The sequence below is a fragment of the Aquila chrysaetos genome, chromosome 19 (genome assembly GCF_900496995.4).
Source record: "Aquila chrysaetos chrysaetos chromosome 19, bAquChr1.4, whole genome shotgun sequence".
Classification (NCBI taxonomy): Eukaryota; Metazoa; Chordata; class Aves; order Accipitriformes; family Accipitridae; genus Aquila; species Aquila chrysaetos.
In genome coordinates, this window is record NC_044022.1 from 8923617 (window position 1) to 8941636 (window position 18020).

General features: G+C 36.7%; 1 protein-coding gene across 1 annotated transcript in view; it reads right to left on the minus strand.

The window, feature by feature from the left end:
- Nucleotides 1-820: 820 nt before the first annotated feature.
- The window catches only part of PARP4 (poly(ADP-ribose) polymerase family member 4), a 32634-nt gene continuing 15434 nt past the window's right edge, over nucleotides 821-18020 (minus strand). Inside the window, 14 exon segments of the mRNA XM_030043268.1 lie at nucleotides 821-2412; nucleotides 4524-4642; nucleotides 5479-5577; nucleotides 5579-5596; nucleotides 7626-7779; nucleotides 10671-10740; nucleotides 10973-11167; nucleotides 11352-11448; nucleotides 12852-12989; nucleotides 13406-13487; nucleotides 15708-15810; nucleotides 16354-16516; nucleotides 17277-17390; nucleotides 17392-17461. Of these exon segments, the coding sequence (XP_029899128.1) occupies nucleotides 2256-2412; nucleotides 4524-4642; nucleotides 5479-5577; nucleotides 5579-5596; nucleotides 7626-7779; nucleotides 10671-10740; nucleotides 10973-11167; nucleotides 11352-11448; nucleotides 12852-12989; nucleotides 13406-13487; nucleotides 15708-15810; nucleotides 16354-16516; nucleotides 17277-17390; nucleotides 17392-17461 (1579 nt within the window). The 3' untranslated portion in view covers nucleotides 821-2255.

Consider the following 18020-nt stretch of genomic DNA (forward strand, 5'->3'; position numbering starts at 1 on the left):
CGTGCCCGCCGCAGGAACCGGGCGGCGGTAAGCGGGGAGCCCGGTGCCGCCCCGCTGCGGCCGCCCGCCGGCGCTGGCCGTCGCGGGTGTCGGCACTACGGCTGCCGGGAGCCCCGGTCCCGTCGGCGAGGAGCGAGCGCCGGCTGACCGCTGGAGCTGCCGGTCTGCACGCAGGCCCGGGGGGCCCCTTCCTCGAAAGCGCGACCGAACCCCCGCGTAAGGCGTCGGTGCGTGGCGCAGCAGCCCTTCTCCGGAGAAGGGCGGTGGTGAGCGGTGGCCGGGGGCACTCAAAGGCGCCTTCAGACGCCGCTGACCTTTCTGCGGAAGGTGCGGTGCCCGGGTGGGCCTGGCTTGTCCAGGTGAAAAGACAGAGCGTGCTGAGTGCCCCGGTACAAAGGTGTTACTCTTTGCCCTCAGCCGGATGAGGTTTTGGGGAAACGCACAAGAAAGATGTACGCGGACACCTTGGGATGCGGTCCTGCTGGGGAATGGGGGTTTTCACTAGGAAAAAGAATCTTTTTAAATTTTGTAGTATTTTGCATGTTAATATAATTGCCTATAGGCAAGCACAGCTCTGTGCAGGAGAAAAAAAAAAAGACAATCTCGTAAGAAAAGCAAATAAACCACACCCTATTTGCTTATTCAGCTGCCTTTGTTAGAGCCGGAGTGTTAATGTATTGTATCTCAGGAACAGTTCCTTAAAGAACACACATCACGCAAATGAAACTCAGGCTTTAGCCTGCATGTATACTTTCCATACATACCCATATGGGATGTATTGTTGCAACAGTGAAAACACCCAACTATTTGAATAATTCAGTGAAGGAAAAAAAAATATTCTTTTATTCATATTTTTGCCAGCACTTACTTTCTAAGGTAACTCTAGTACCATACAAAGACTTAACAGCAGATTCAGAAGCTAGTTCATAATTGTCTACATTAAACAGTTCTTCTAGTTATTAAGAAACCCGTATCTTAGCTTTTCTCAAATAGAAAGTGTAGTACAAATCCTTCCTTTGTATTTTTACTAAAAAGAGCCAGTATCTTAAACATGTGAAAACAAGGACTCGGAGCACCTTAGAAACAGAAGGACCTCAGGATATCCCTTTTAGCAACCTCCTCTACAAGATCAAGCGTATCTACTCTGTCCTTGGCAGATGTTTGCTTAAATTCTCATGAAAACATCTATGAAAGAGATTCCACAGTTTTCCTTAGTAACCTCTTACAACACTTCTCTATTACTGCCAGGGAGCGTTCTCCGTTTGCGAGGGCAGTGTAACGCATTAGCTGTGGTGGCTGTGGAATCTATCTCCTGCTTCTGAATATTTCCAATGTTTGGACAAACAAGTGTAGAGTATGTTCTGTACACAGTTGATCCCGCCTCAGTGCAAGCAATTGTACGAAGTGTCTTAACTACATTTCCTCAGATCACAAAGTACCAAAGTGTGATTCTGTGCAGCTCCTTGATTTAGAAGAGGTAGTGTGTTCATTCAAACACCTGTGAAAAGCCCATTAAATTAAACTGAATTGCTTTTAGTCTGGTTTTGTTATTAGGCTTCAGTGTTTGGTCTGGTCTAAAATAAAACTAATCAGTTAGGTTTTCATCAGAATAAAATCAGAATACAGAGTAACACCAGGAAAAAACAAAAGGAGAGAACTCATTCCTCCTAAGAAAACTGACCTCTGTATTCACAAATTGATGTATGACCGATAAGAAAAGCAGTGCAGGAGAAAAATAACTGTTCTGCTGTTTGCGTTACAAGGCACGCTGTAGGAATTACAAAACCATCCAATTGAAAACACTGATATGAAGATATTTATTAGTTCTTTGTCACATTCTTGTGTCTGTCAAAACATCTCCTGCCATATTTAACTGAATTGCTACATTATGCTTTCTTTACCGTGCCATTGAAGAAGTATATAAGGTTTTAGAAGAAATCAAAACAAAGATATTATAAAAGTCCTTTATAATGTGCAATGAACCAAAGAGATTAATATAAAAAAATGAAATATTAAGGTATTTTTAACAGTTACAGGTAAGTAAAATACTAGATATATATAAAAACAAGACTTACTAACTGTAAGACCCTTTATTTCCCTACCTTTAAGTCTGTGACTGTAAGAATTATTATTCAGTGATAATATAAGATCAAATGTCCTCAATTTAAACATTTTTATATAAAACTGCAAGGAAAGCTAACTCTGCTATTAACTGAAAGAATTATGTGATTAAATATTTTAAGTAGAAAGAGAATTCATGTTAGATAAACTTGATACCCGGTATTTTTCCTGGTAGCAGAATCACAGTCTTTCCCAAGTTCAAGTCGATAGCAAATAGATGGAAATCACCTCTCAACTCTTCTTACCCACTCTATTGCTCTCTTGATCAACTCAAAAGCCCAGTGAACACCACTGTATGTAGAAATGAAGTTTTATTATAATAAAATCTTGTGAATCCACCAAAGGAGCAAGAAAAAAAAATAATTTCTTGCAACAATAATTATTTGAAAAATCTTTTCGGACCTGGTATTCCTGCTTGTAGGATTAACTTCTGAGGTGAGAGTATACTTGCACCTTCTGCCCTCTGCTTTGCAAAAGGTTGAGGATAAAATGAAGACCTTGCCCTTTTTTAAGCACAAGAAAGTGCAGAAGCTAATAATAATGCTTGAGGTTTTTTTTTTTCACAGCTGCTTTAGTGCAGCTTTTTTCTATTCAGAGGAAGGGCCTGTGTCCAACATGTGTCAGTCCAGAATTACTATCATTGCAGATCTTTTAATATGAATGTCTCTGTGGACAGCCCGAACTTGTAGATCTATATTTTCATCTGGCTAGTAAGGCTTTGTGCCAAGATTCTACCATTGTCAAATGGTACTGGATCATAAATTGGTATGTTGAACTTTAAAATACTAACAATTTCAGGAAAGGCAATAATCAGAAGTGTGCTGTGGAAAAAAATTAAGAGGACATTGGGAAAAGTAAGACTCTACACCTTAAGAATAAAGGGGAGTAAATGATAAATTTGTAGCAATTAGTGGTAGAGAGAAAGTAGGAAATGCTGTGCCAGTGTATTAACAGAAGAAAAAGGGAATGCTACATAAATTTGGAAGAACAAAGAACTGAAAAGGAAATCTTTTTCCACAGTGGACAATATTGAGCATAGACTGGGTCAGTTCTTGATCTCGGTAATACCCTGAAGCAACCTAAAGGTTAATACAAAAAAAAAGTGCACTTGTACTCTGAAATAATCTATGGTACGATGATCCAGCCTGTATAAAATATCATCTGATGCAGAAAACTATCTAAGCTGCCCTATCTTTTTAGAATCTTTCATAATCATTACTTGCGTTTATTTGTACTATTCCAATCACCACAGTGAAGTACTATGCATTTCATAAAGGCAAGCTTGACGACTCCTTTGTACACTCACATACGTTAGAATTGCTTTCATCCAGCAGTCAATGCAATTTTATTTGTATTCCTGACTAGAGTAGCCAAAATTATACAACCAATTTTTCCCTCTGCCAGGGAGTTTCGAAAGAGGGAGGAAGATTTCCAGGGCTCTCCTGACTGTTTCTTTATCCTGTTCCTACATGCCCTGTAAAGTATGAAGTGTGTAAATCTTCCCATTTTGGCACGAGGAGTCTGTTGGTGGCTGGGGCAATCCAGATTCACTGGAGGCCTATTCCTTCATACTTCTTTTAAAGACCTTTGTCTTTCCTCTATACCAAAAAACTTGCCAGCTGATAATTGTTAACTTCACGCCCAAAGAAAGGGAATTTCCAGATGTAGGGACCCTATATTCAAAAGATAATAGAGCGCTGGGACTTACAGAAGTGAGGGGGGAAGGGTTCAGAATGAGCCAGCACCAGCATTCCCCACAGCTAAAGGAAAGGGTGGAAGTTGTGCTGTGAAGAATCATCTGCTCTAATAATTTCAAAAGTCTTGTCCAGAATATTTTATGGTGTATGCCTGTGAAGAACACCAAGCCATAAATGTAACCCTAAAAAAGGGTGCAGTCCAACAGGCACAAGTTACATGAAGGAAAAGTCCAACAGAATTTTTTTTCCTAATTTCTAAAATAAGTGATATTAAACACTGGAAAAGGTTGCCCTTAAAAAAGTTGAGGTTGGCAAATATCCATCCTTATGATATTTAAACCTCAGCTGGGCAAGATTCTGAACAACTTATCCAACATCTGAGTTGGCCCTGCTTTAAGGAAGAGATGACCTCCAGAGGTCATATCCAACCTGAATTATTCAATGATTCTAATAAGAAGTACAAAATATCTTTTACTACTTTCTATACTTCTCAATTTTTGTATCATATTTTGCAAAGTATTCCTTCCTCCATCCATCCTCTTAAAGAAACCAGTTGCCAACAACATGATTAATACCTTCCCTTCCCTTTTCTACAGCCATATCCCATAGTATAGTTATTGACTCTCCATAATGAATTTAATCTTCTGTATTTTGAGAAAGTTTATATTGCTACATTAAATTATAAAATTTTATTTAAAAGCACACCTTGAATTAGATGAATCATCCAGTTTCATCAGTGTTTTGAAAACTATCCCTTTCAGTTCCTTTGTGCAGCATATGGACTGTAGCACAAGAAGAGTAGCAATCAACCGCAGTAGGTATTACTATTTAAATGATTCCTTGACAACAGAAAAGGTACTTTCTGCAAAGTACTCCATATCACTTTAAATCATCAATTGTCCTAATGCCATTTAATTGTTTCACCATACAATCACTACTATCGAGAGTATTCACATTAGTGATTTGACAAACATGCTCCTGGCTTTCAAACTTAAACTTGGTAATGCTTTGTTGGAATTTCTGCAGTTTGTGTTTGCTTGGATTCTAATCTACTTTGATTTTAATAGATGCAATAATGGGAAACTTGTAGGATTTTTGTCTTTTGATGAAACATTGCACCCTCTAATAATTTAGAAAGAAGGAATTGCCTTTTTTTCCCCCCAGGTTTTCTGGTCTGCTGACAGCAAACAGCCCCGATTGACAGAATCAAACAGCAAAGTGTGTATAGGTGCAGTGCATACTGAATGCTGCAGACAGTGTACGTGTGTAAGAGTTACATAAATATTATTCATATTATTTGAAATGTGAAAAGCAGAAGTGATCTCTGCCTCTCTCCTACGAGAGACTTTTCTTCCTTTTTTTTCTTTAGTAGATATTAATATAGCAGATACAATAATTGAGATAAAAGAACCTGTATTGCTACTCCAACTATCTCACATCCTCCACATATTTTGCCAGGAGATGTGCTTAGCAATCAGGACACTATATTGTGAGAGAAGTTGAGAAGAAAATATATTATTAAAATCAGGCACTTTTGAAAACTCTAAGTTAAGAGATCCATTTAAATTCTGAGCATATCTTATTGAGAGTTCCACTGGACATATAGAGTAGTAACACTTACAGATAGGAAACATAATACAATGTACTGCTTTTTAATGACAGAAAAGTATTTGCCAAGTGACTGAATGCCTTTTCTAATAAGGAAATTATTAATCCAATGATCAACATCAAGTGTCAAGATTTTTCCTAACTGTGGACTAGAGATTCCAAGAGCCATCCTATGGAATAAACAAAGATATGGATAAGCCAAAGATTCAGGACACTGAAAATGTATTTGGCAAGAACAAAATAGACATAGGATTACTTTAAATATTTTTTAAAAAGCTTACACAAAACCTGAACTCTACATAATCAATTTAGGTGATTCAAATATTAAACTTCAAAAACCTTTGATACACCATCAAATGTCTGTAATTGACCTGGAATGTTATAGTTAGCCTACCTTGTAAAAAACCCTTAAACAGTAAGAACAAAGTCATTTTGAAATCACTCCCATATTAAGTATGCACAATGACAACACTAGCCTTTTCAAATTTATTTCAAATTCCTTCTGAAAATTATTTTTAAAGGTGCTAAAAAATAAGCATTCCTCTTACTCAAAAGAAACAATAAAGGATCCCTCTCCTCTGCCGAGAATGCAAAGTCTCTATAAAATTATAAAGTTCACTATATATGTTGTTAAATGCAGTATTAACAAAACCAATCCTATTTTATCTGACCTTCCCTGCCAAAAATTAGACAAGTCTCATGATTAAAATTATCTGCCAAATGGTTTGCTACCCTCAGGTCAGATGGAAGACAGGCTTTCGACAGGATGTTCAAGTACTTACTCTTCAATATTAAATACTTCCGAAACTCTTCCTGTCATTGCAGCTTTATGTCTTAGAAAACTGTAACTGTAGACACAAATTTATAACCATTTGTTTAAGGTAATTTAGAAGATAATATATGATTTAAAATGGATGTTTAGATAGTAATTATCCAAATTATGTAAAAAGTGAAAATCTGTAGAATATTAAATTTAATTAGTGTAAAAAACTGTGAGAAACTTTCCTTTTTAAAATTCAACAATTGGCAACTCTGCTGAAAAAGAAGAAAACTTGAACCGCAGTTCAGGAGTTAATTCCCACAAGAGTCAATCACAAGTCTACTACTCTAATCCCCACTGTATTCATGTGGGATATGGTAATGGTTCAATGTTTAGAAATAAAAGTGTCCTGTCAAAAATATAGGAAAAATACGTATCTCTTCTTAATGCTAAGGTTTGCTATACTTCACTACTTTCACATACAATCTTCATACATAAAGTTAATTACACACAGAACGAAGCAATGCTTTAAAAAAAATAGCAAGAAAGAGTCATGAGGATGCAAATACTAGGTGGACTCTGCTGTGCAAAGGAACATGAAGCTGGGGCACCTGAAAGACTTACTTAATCTAGTGTATAGGGTGTACTCCCAGCAAAAGGTAGTTCAACATACCACCATGCTGAATGGCCAATCTCTGCCAATAAACGACAGAAGGCTCCACTGAGTGCATCCCATGGTGGCTTCTTCACTTGGATCATGTAATACTCTTGAAAACCTCCTTCTGTTTATTACTTACAGATATTGACTGTGTGATCCACAATCTGATTGTTGATCACAACCTCACCCCTTAAGTTGGTAAACTCGCCAAACTGGCTATGGGTAACAGGGACTTCTCCCACCACAAGGGACATACCAAAACCAACAAAGCTAAACACTACCTGCTCTGACTCCTACCTGCAGGATTCTGGGACAGTACGGTTTCATCCAGTTTCCCTAGCAATTGGTCTGACTGTCCAGGGGAAGTTCCTGCTGCAACATCTCAGTCCAATCCTCTAAAACCCAACTACTTTTTATTTTCTTGCATAATGTGCATTATTTGCATATATTTCTTCCACTCGGCTTCCCTGATATGTTTTCATACTCGTCTCAGGAAGTCCCCAGGCTGCAAACTGATGGAGGCTGTGAAAAGGTTCTGGAGGTGTATTACTACGTGTTGGCCCTGATTTTATGCTGTTCCTTACATATCCATTGCTGAGTTGCCCATGAAAGCAATAAAACATAGCATGACTGATGTCATCATACACTTGTAAAATCTGTTTATAGAGATTTTATAAATGTATTTTACTTTATCTCAGGACAGGATTAAAGTAAAAATATTTTTTCCTTCTACCTACATTTTATTTTTAAGTAATGCATGAAGAGACTATAGGTACTGTACCTGATTTTGGAGCGCAAAAATTTCCTTCCAGTTTACAGAAGTCAACTCAATTCTCTGTTGAATCCTTTCTTTCTCTGTTGTTACAAAGCACCTTGGTTGTTCCTGGAGAGCATAATGTTCACTAAGAATCTTACCAACATTACCCATACAGCCACTACATCATGATACAAAGTAATTGCATTTAAAAGTTTAAAAACCACTCCTCTTTTTAAAAAGAAACCTTTTTCTGTTGAAAAAGGTTCAGGTTCATTCTCTTCCACTTAAGAAAGCATTCGCACAAACATCAGCTACAGCTGGAGTTCCTGTTTAGCAAAATTACAAGGAATGAAATAATTCCAGAGTTAGTGAGACCTTTTTTCTCTTTTTAATCAAAAATGTATGTCTTCTTGTATTATGCACATTATCATTATAATGTCATTTGTACATTCAAAATGAAAATAAAAATGTATTATTTAAAATAAAAATTTATTGCCCTGTTCTACCTCACCCTGGGCAAATCCAGAGTAAAATTTGACTCTGGAGATGTTATCACCACTTGTTGGCTCTGATTTTATACTGTTTCTTAAGCATGATGGATTGCCCATGAAAAGAACAGAAAATACCATGAGTTTGATGTCATCATGCTCTTTATAAAATCAGTTTATAAAGCAAAGCAAAGAAAATAATTTACAAAATGTTTATCTCAGGGCAGGACTGAAGATAATTTTTCCTTCTACTCGTATCTTATTTTTAGGTAATGCATGAATAGAGGATGGGTACTGCAACTGATTTTGGAGCTCAGGAATTTCATTCCTATTTACAGAACTGAATGGAAGACTTTGCTGACTGTTTGCTTTTTGTTTTAAATCTGCTGACTGATCATTTTGCTGGGTGTCCTTTTATCGTTAAGAGGTGAGAAACAGCAAGTAACCATCCCTATTCCCCCTTTCTTCTGTTTATCCTGGAAAAGAAATTACTGTGTAAGGATTCAACAGAAGCAAAAAAAAATCAGGACGAGTCCTCTCCTTGTACAGCAGGTCTTCCATATATCTGGCCATCTTTGTTTTCTGTCTCTCTAGCTCCTCTCTTTAAGATGGAGTGACCAGAAATGCCTACAGTATTCAAGATGCCATAGCAATACAGATTTATACAGCTGCCTAAGTGTTTACCTTTTTGACTGCTGCTGAACACTGGGCTACCATTTACACTGGCTCCAGCATCTCTTTTCTGGGTGAAGCCCAACATTATACAGGTATAGTTAGTGTTGTTTTCTGCTTTGTGTTACTCTGCATTGATCATCATTTGCATCTTACCATCACTTTTTCAAGACATCCATTACATTAGTATCTTATGCATTATGCTAGCATCAAGGAGCTTTAGTTACAGATGAGAAGCCTACTTCTGGCACTCACAAGATATGGTACTAATCAAAACCTACTGTTCTAAGTGCGGTGGTGCATTTTCCCCCTCTCTGGGCCGATCTGCGAATTCGGGGAGTCTCACTAGGCCTTAGCATAAGTGCAATGAGTTAGGCGGTTAAGCGTCCCTTGACCATACCAGGAACTCTTTCATGGCTAAGACAGGGAGCTGCACTCACCATACCAAGGACTCCTGTTGCCTGGTGGAGGCTGGGGACAGGAGTAGGGATAATTAGTCATTTCCTGACAACCTTGGGACATATCTCAGTCCTCTCCTGACAGCCTTGGAGCATCCTGTATCTAAATCTTAAGTTATTCTCTGACAGCCTTGGAACCTTCCTTATCTGAATCATAACTCATGTGAAAGGGTACCAGTGCTACTGGAATCCCAGTAATTTGCTGATGAATAAAGCCAATCATCTCATGAACCTATAAACAGCAATACGAAGTGAGACCCTTTGAGCCCTCCCGAACTGCAGCGGGCTGCGACCAGCATCTCCCTCTGAGTGGGACGCCTCTCAGAGCTCAGTTTGCAAAGATCGGAGGTCTGTCACCGAAAGCCGATGAGACTTGGGCTGATACTCTTCAATCCTTGAGGCTTGACCCTTCACCCATTGAGAAAGATGCCGAAGCATTTGATGTGAATATTTTCACTGAACTTGATTAACAGATATACTGCTTTGATTCGTGTATATGTATATCTCTTAGTGTCTTTGTGCATGTGTGTGTACTACCTTGAATATTCTATAGCAAGTATATTACAAATATTGCTTTTCAAATCCATACATAAGTCACTGTCATGAACGTTATTCAACTGTCAATGAATCTCAGGCTGCTATTATACTCATAATCCCTTTAAACTGTTCACCAAGTCTGGGACTAGGAGTTGATCCAGCTGCGCCTAGACTCCGACAGGAGTTTAGAAAGCAAGGGGGTCTTCTCTGAACCTCATGACTCAACGGGAGGGTTTCCCTTACCCTTTCCCACATTTTCTTTTACCCTGTTATGTTTTTGGTCTCTATATACATAAGTTTAGTTTGATTCTGATCTCATTTTCCTGTGTGCATTTTATCCATGTACTAAGTAATAGAGTGAACCTTGCCAATGAATTCTGTGAAGTTGCACTTTTATAAATTTCTATTAAATCATTTTTGCTAATACCCTTCAAGGTGATTCTTTAAGCAGTAAAAACCACTCCATTCGCAACACTAAGTAGTCTACATCTGAACTTCTGGTGCCAAAAGCATTTTCCTTATCACTGGAAGTCCTTTGGGCTAAGTGCTGCCTTCACTTACATACTGTAGATTTCCAGAAGGAAGTCCATCATTTCCTCTCCTTCTGCTGTGAGCAGGCAATGAGAGGTATGAAATTCCAAAAGATAAATTTAGGGGGAAACACTGATAGCTACTCAGCTTCAAAATACCAACTTAAGCAATCGCTTAAAACCAAACTGTAATTAATATTCAGATGTGGCTGTGCTTGTTACTAGGGAAAATAGACTTCAAATAGACTAAATCACAGAAAAATCTTAGAAGCTGGCCTAAAGAAAAAGAATAAAAGAGGAAAAGTTGCATAACATAGTTTTGCAATGATAAGCATCCCATACAAAGAAGTATTCTCTAGAATACAACGAAACTGATTTACTTACTGTAATAACTCCTTCAGTGATGCCAAATCATTTGTGATGTTCATGGAAAAAGAACAAAATTCTGTGAAATCTGTGAATAAAGATTGATATTAAGAGCATTAAAATATTAAGCATGTAGCAACAACATGGAAACACAAGTTTAAGTTTTATGACTGGAATATCGGAGTAGAAGTATTCCATACAGCTACATATTCCTGGTTGCAGTTCAGTGTACTATGCTGGTTTGATAATAATGATGTGCATAAGCCATGACAAGAAGGTAAAAGGTGGCTGTCAGGTAAAAAGGAAACAGAGAAACTCACTTGTGCCAAATTTGACCACATTCACTCTTTGTCTGAAACAAAATAGTTCCAACACACGTAAAGCAATCTGCTTTGCTTGGTGTAGAGCTGAACCTGCCATAGAATTCAAGCAATCTAATAAAATAATAATTTTACTGGACAGCTGCTCTTCTTCAAATGCTGTTTCAAGCTCTGGTTGGAATACAAGCATACAAGCTTATAGAGGGAGAAACAAAATCATCAGCACAGTGGACAAATATTATTTCATTAGAAGTGTACCGAAGCACCTCCATTTTTCTTATTATGGAATGAGAGCAGAATATAGCCATATTTTGAAGTTTTAACAAATATATGTAATTTACTCTTAATGCCTGAAAAGTGCAACTTCCCTGTCCTTTACCTGTATGCCAGGTCTCACACAAAAAACTGAAAAAAGAATTTTGTGGTTTCATGTTCTTATCTAATTCACTCTTCTGCAAACAGCACTGGATTCTCGTCTACAAGTTACAAAAAAATTTAAAAAAAAAATCACAGATATCATTCTTTTACAATCATCACTGCCACCATCAGTTTGCGAGAAGTACTAGAATTAAAAAAATATGTAAACCTGAGGTGCATACCATCCTTGCTATGAACAGAGATGCTGTAAAAAACAAAGGCTTTCAAAAGTGGAACAGTGAAATCCTTGAAGAAGTGAAAGTGTTTCCAATAGGGAAGGAAAGGTTTGCAGTTTGGAGACACAAATAGGAATCTCTTTCTTTCTCCTTTCCTTGGGGGAATATCAGTATTATTGCAGTAATCAGAAAGAAATCCCTAAACTAATACATTTAAACTAAGCAACTCTGATTAAAAGGAAGAAAAAAAAAGACCTCATTGTCGGAAAGAAGACAATCTTATCTGTCATTTTACTTATTTTAATCAATTTCAATATTGGATTGACAGATTGGTAACACCAAGACTTTACATTTCACCTCTGCAGCATTTTATCTTATTTAAGAAAAAAAAAAAAAAAAGGAGCTGAAAATAACTAAAAGTGCCAGGGACTTCATAAAAAATGTGGGAGAATGCAACAGCTTCTAGTAACTTGGAATCACATACTTTAAGACACACTCTTAAGTTTTAAATGTATTTCTCAGGCAAGGATTTACTGTGGGTGAAAGTAAAAGGGGTTGAACTGATCTTTCCTTTCCTAGCTAACCTTTTATTAATGTTCTTCTCCAGTGGTGATAATGAGCTCTTCATGACATAGCCACAGCTGGATTCTGTTTCTGGCTGATTCAGAGTGCTAGAAGTGCTAGCTATGTCTTTTTCACTTATTAGTGAAAAAGAAAAGATTCAAATGTCTTTGAGAATAATTACTGCAGCAGTAATAACTACGATAGAATGCAAAATCTTCTAGGAAGGCCAGATGCCTTAAAAAACACTGACAGAGTCTATAAATATTTGTGTGTAAGTTGTAAATACAGCCCTACAAATTTAATGGTTTAAAATTTTACTTATTTTTAATTAGTATAGCAATTGCATGATTCTGAAGCTACTTAGTTCCAGCCTTAGCCATGTCTTATTTGTTAACTTCCACTGCTGCAAATGCAACATCTGTATCAAACACTAGTCATATTTCTATGAAATACAAACAGCAGCACAACAGTTAGAAAAAAATTGTTTTAACAGAAATGATCGTACACTATGTTGAAACATTTACAAGGCAAACAATAAAACAAAAGCAACAGGATTCTCTGCAACTGAAAAGAAAACTAATTTCTGGAGAATACTCAGCTTAATAAAACAGATCAAATTGATCACTGTCCACGGTGTGAAATTGTTCTTCATCTTTTACCCACCAAAACTAAACTGTTCCTGTTTATTACGTTTTAGCATATTCAGTATTGTTATGCAGTACCTCACTCATTTTGTTGGGATGCTTCTCTACCCACATTCGAGGTAGGTAGACATGAGAAATCCAGATATCTAGAACAAAGCTGCTAATGTCCAAGGAGCTACTCTCCACAGTCTTGATTATAGCCTTGCAGTTTGTTTTCTAGAAGAGGGGGAAAACAGGCATTTAAATACTTATTTAATAACAATAAAGTGAATATCATTTACTTTGTGAGGACAGGGAATGACAACAGCAGATTTCATAGGGGTAGTCCCAAAGCTTTTTGCCGAAAAGGTTACTGAAAGTTTATGAGGTATAGTTTCTATTTACATATTACATTCTTTAAAATATCATTAACTTTCCTGAATCTATTTTTAGATAAGACAACCAAACCAGAAAGGCTTCAAGCACAAGAGAAATTTTCATCCGAGAGATACAGAAGAACAAGCTGTTTGCAGAATGAACAGTGCACAAAGCCAGACAGATCTGGCACAAGCATTTTCTAGGATAAAAGGTCCATTTTAAATACACAGCAGAACTGCCAAGGCAGAGGCATAGTTACAGTGAAATTAATTTACCTTTATTTTAAGTTTATGTGTCCAACTATGTATGCGTTCAATACTAGATGGCATCTCAATAGACATATCCACAGAAAATCCACTAAATAAAGAGAAAAGAAAAAAAAACCTGAATGGCACTCCAGGGAAGATGTTTAATCTGCATGACATCTGCATGAGAAGGAGCTGTTTCCTGTCTTTTTTAACTCTTTGGATGAAAGTGGAGAATACTAAACCAGTTAGACAAGTTTCTGTCACTACGATACCCAAAGAATAACCATGCTGATTCACTATGGGTATTCATAGTTTAAAAGGTTAGAAGGGATCAAGAGGTCATTTGACATGATCTCCTCTATAACACATTACATAACATTTTAGCCTATTATCTCTTCATTTAACCTAATGTTTTATTTTCTAAAGCAAAGCTTCATAACAGACATCAAACTGGATTTCAGAGAAGGCGAGTTCATCATTTTCCCTGCCTAACTGTTCCAAACCTCACTGCTAAAACCATGTCTTTTTTTCTTATTCAGCTTTAATTTCCAGTCTTTGCTTCTTAGTATATTTCTGTAATGACATTAAAAAGCAATTTGATATGTGCAATCATACAATACAAGATACATAAAAGACACAAGATACCATACGACGTCATGGAATCACCTTCCAGTTTGCAGACAGAGGTCAACGTGTGTGGCCTTGAGGCTGTTTTTGTTGTTGTTGGTTTGGTTTGGTTTTTTTATGTTTTGGTTTGCTTTTCATTTTTTTAACGTCTTCAGATTGGCATTTTGCCAATTTTGGTCAGTCTTGTCTGACAAAGTAAAATAATCTCTCTTTGCTACTTTTGGTTTGTATATTTTGGGACTGTATTAGCCATTTTTGCCACAATATCGCAATGGTTGTTCATTTCAGGTTGCTGACTCACTGGGTGAGTAATAAACCCTGGGTTATTGGTAGTTGCTGTATTCCAGGATATAATCTCCCAAGATGCAGATGTGTAGGGCTGCAATCATTTCATCTACATGTAGCCTTGCATTTGTCAGTCTTACAGCATTTTTGTTACATGGGCCCATTTTAATAAATATTCTTGACTATTCTGAGTCCTAACCTCAATTATTAATGTACCAATAATCTGTGTATCCTCTTCATATCTTATGAGCAATTATTTTCTATTTACAGCCACATCTCCATTATCCTTAAGAAGCCTGTGGATAAAACATGCAATACAGCCCTGAAGTATTAGCAGAGAGAACCAGCCTACAGCCAGAAAAATGTATTATGTTATTAATATAGTATTAATAAGTTTGCACCTAACTTGGATGTGTTTGTGCTGCTCCCTCTAGAACCTGAAGCTGCAAAGAGTGAGATAGAGATACCTGATCTCCATCCTCACAGAATAACTATTCTTAAGTGTTTCCCAATTTTTATTCTTATTTTCTAGTTGAATTTTCCCTTAACATTAAAAATTAAATTGTATTATCATTTTAAATACCTTTTCTACAACTGGATGAGTAGTGTATGAACTTGTTAATTTATTCCTGATATATGGCAGAACCAGCATCAACTCTTTAGCCAATCAATACAATATTTCTATTAACCAGTAGTAATTGTACTGAATAAAAGCAACTTAATAATAGGAAACAGTATTTCAAGATTAAATATAACTTTAGAATATTATAACAGATGTGGTTTTGTGCCTGCTTTGCAGACAGAACAGAGAAGAAACTAGGACATGCTCATGAAAAGCACTTTTCATGGTTTTTAATATGGAAATATGAATAGCATTAAGTTTTGACACACTTACAGCTACTACTACCTGCATTTCTTGTTATTTTGGTTGAAAACAGCCATATGCAGAAATGTTACTGGGAATAAAATTATAATACTCAGTTTCCAAGAAGTCTTGCTTTACCAGCAACATCACAGTTTCAGATAATTGTAAATTTTTATTTAAAATGCAAATGCAAGGAAAGGCTAAAATATTAAGTGCAGTGATATTGAAAAAAAATTAAGATCATGGTCTCATTAAGTTTTGTGACTTGGGAATTTATTTATAATCCTTAATAACAGAATCGTTTCTGAAACAAAAGGAAGTATTTAGTGAAGAAAACAAGTGTAATAATTAAGTTATTTCCCTATGATATTACCTGTCTAAGGATAGTAACAGATTAGAGTGAAAGGTGAAATTAAACTAGTTTCTTGATATTGCAACTTACCATCAAGTATTCCATATAAATAGCAAAATGTTAAATGTAAATGTTTTAACTTAATTATTTAAGACATTGATAAAATAAAGCAGATAAAAATATTAATGAAACCAACTTACTTTTTCTGTGGTTTTACTTGTTTAACACAAATCTTTTTTACTGTATCTGTCCTGAAGAAGAGTTTTACCAGATTTGAAAGATTTGCATTTGGTAATTCATAGCCTAAAGAAAGAGTTTATGAAAGATTAAAAAGATATTGTTTGAAATATACATTCGGGAAGGATGATTGAAATTAATCCTATATCAACGGCCCATGTTTATTTATGCAATTCAGAACACAAAATTAACACTCAGTTTCTGTTATGAATACTTGTGTTGTACTGCTGAGCTATAGGCTGTCTGTCTAAGGGATCACGAGTTCATGATAGTTCTTTCAGGTCTTACAAGGTCTTTGTTTAGAACCTTGCATTTGAATTATTTAAAGGCCATCTGATGATTTATGCAAAAGTGCTTCCTTTGCTTCTCTTGAAACACACTGTGACAGGAGGAGTTGCAACTGCCATTGGTAATTATGCCTATAGGAAATCTGTTAAACAGATGCTACACAGATGCCACATGGTAATCACTAATTTGATAACATCCGCAAATAAAATACAAATTATTTTTTATTATGTTATCTTCATACAAGTATTCTAAAAAGGGTTCTGATAAGTATTTAGAAAACTCTGGAAGCAAGTCAATATACAAACAGAAAACATTTCTTACTCTCATACTGTAAATGACAGTGCGACTCTGGCTTATTGCTATCTTGCTCCACTTACACCTCATCTGCAGGCTGAAATGTTTTTTTTTGATCTTCAGCAAGGCAAAACTTAGCAACATACCTAATTTTAACCTGACAGGTTTTATACACAACATATTCATCACCCTGGTAGAAACAAAGAAACGTATTTTACAATAAAAACAAAGCCGTAGATAATATCTAAAAAAAAGCAAATTGATTAAGAGGTGAACCTAAATGAGACATGATTTTTGAAAAATAATAGAATCTGACAGCTTTTATTTTCACTCCCCTAATCTCTCTGTATCATTACCACTTGTATCTCTTCTCACTTTGTATTCTCCACACTCCTTGTATTTCCTCTTCTCTGTAAAGCACAATCATTCCTCAAAATAACTAAGAACAAAAGAAGTAAAAAAACCTGGTGGATATCTAGACAGCAACTGTATCTGCTAGTGTGCCACTACAGCTATCATCCCTGCCTTACAGTACCAACCTATAAGGACATGGATTTTTATCAGCTGGATTCATTTACAAAACAATGAACCTTCCATGGTAGTGATTTCTTATTCCATACAAAGTAGAATATTGCTTCCAAATAACAATTTAAATATCACAGACCAGACATTTGTATGATGATTCAGTTATAATAAAATATAACATTTACATCTTTCTTTTAAGTATTATTTTCTTGCAAGAATTCTTTACAAATAGCAGCTTAGAGGCTTAGAAGTTTTATATGTGCTTTACAGGCTGCGAGACAGACAGAAGTGATTTTACACATTGCTGTCTAGTGATTTAGTGTCTGAATTGAAATGCGGGTTACATTCATTCTGTTATCTATCAGTGGCATAATAAATCAAAAACTTGTTGCCTTTTCAAGTGCCCAATACTGCAGGATCAGTACCTCAAAGTCTGAAGAGATGTCTGCTGTTTTACGGACTCCACGCACACTGTCATAACCTGATGGTGCATTATTTAATGAATAATCTTGTTCATACAAATCTGAGCAGGATCCAAGGTGCCACATCACAAACTGCCAGGAGCTGGGTTCCATCCATTTCACTGGGTGAAGAATACTTAATACTGCTGCTACATGAAAAGAAAGATCATACACATTTTATTAGAATTTATATTAATGTAAACGTCATAGGAGTTTAAGGATACACAAGCACTTCTGAACAGATGGACAGGAAAAACAGGTCACACAAGGAATGAAGTACCTTGCTCACTTTCACCCCCAGCCCCATCCACCTGCCCTTACAGAGCAGCTAGCCCTTGCTGCTGGGTGCAAGGGCTGCATGTGTGTCCACACTCAGCACACCTCATCGGCAATCCCCCCAGCAGGCTGAGAATTTCCCAGCTAGCTTCTGCAAAGAGGAGACAATGGACTGACTTGCAGCAGACTAACTGAACTCCCGATTGACTGAACTCCTAGCGAGCTTAAAAATGAAGGAACTAAGTAACACAGGAGCTGAGGGGGAGCTACAGGGGACATACTTGGAGATTCCCCTAGGCAGGCCAGCTGTGCTTAGACCAATTGAAAGATGTTATTTGTTTAGATATGCTGACTAACTTCTTGCACTAACAATCCAGGCAGTCCAGGGAACTCCCCCAAGCAGTTTGTGCTGTAGATGTAGGAACGGACCAA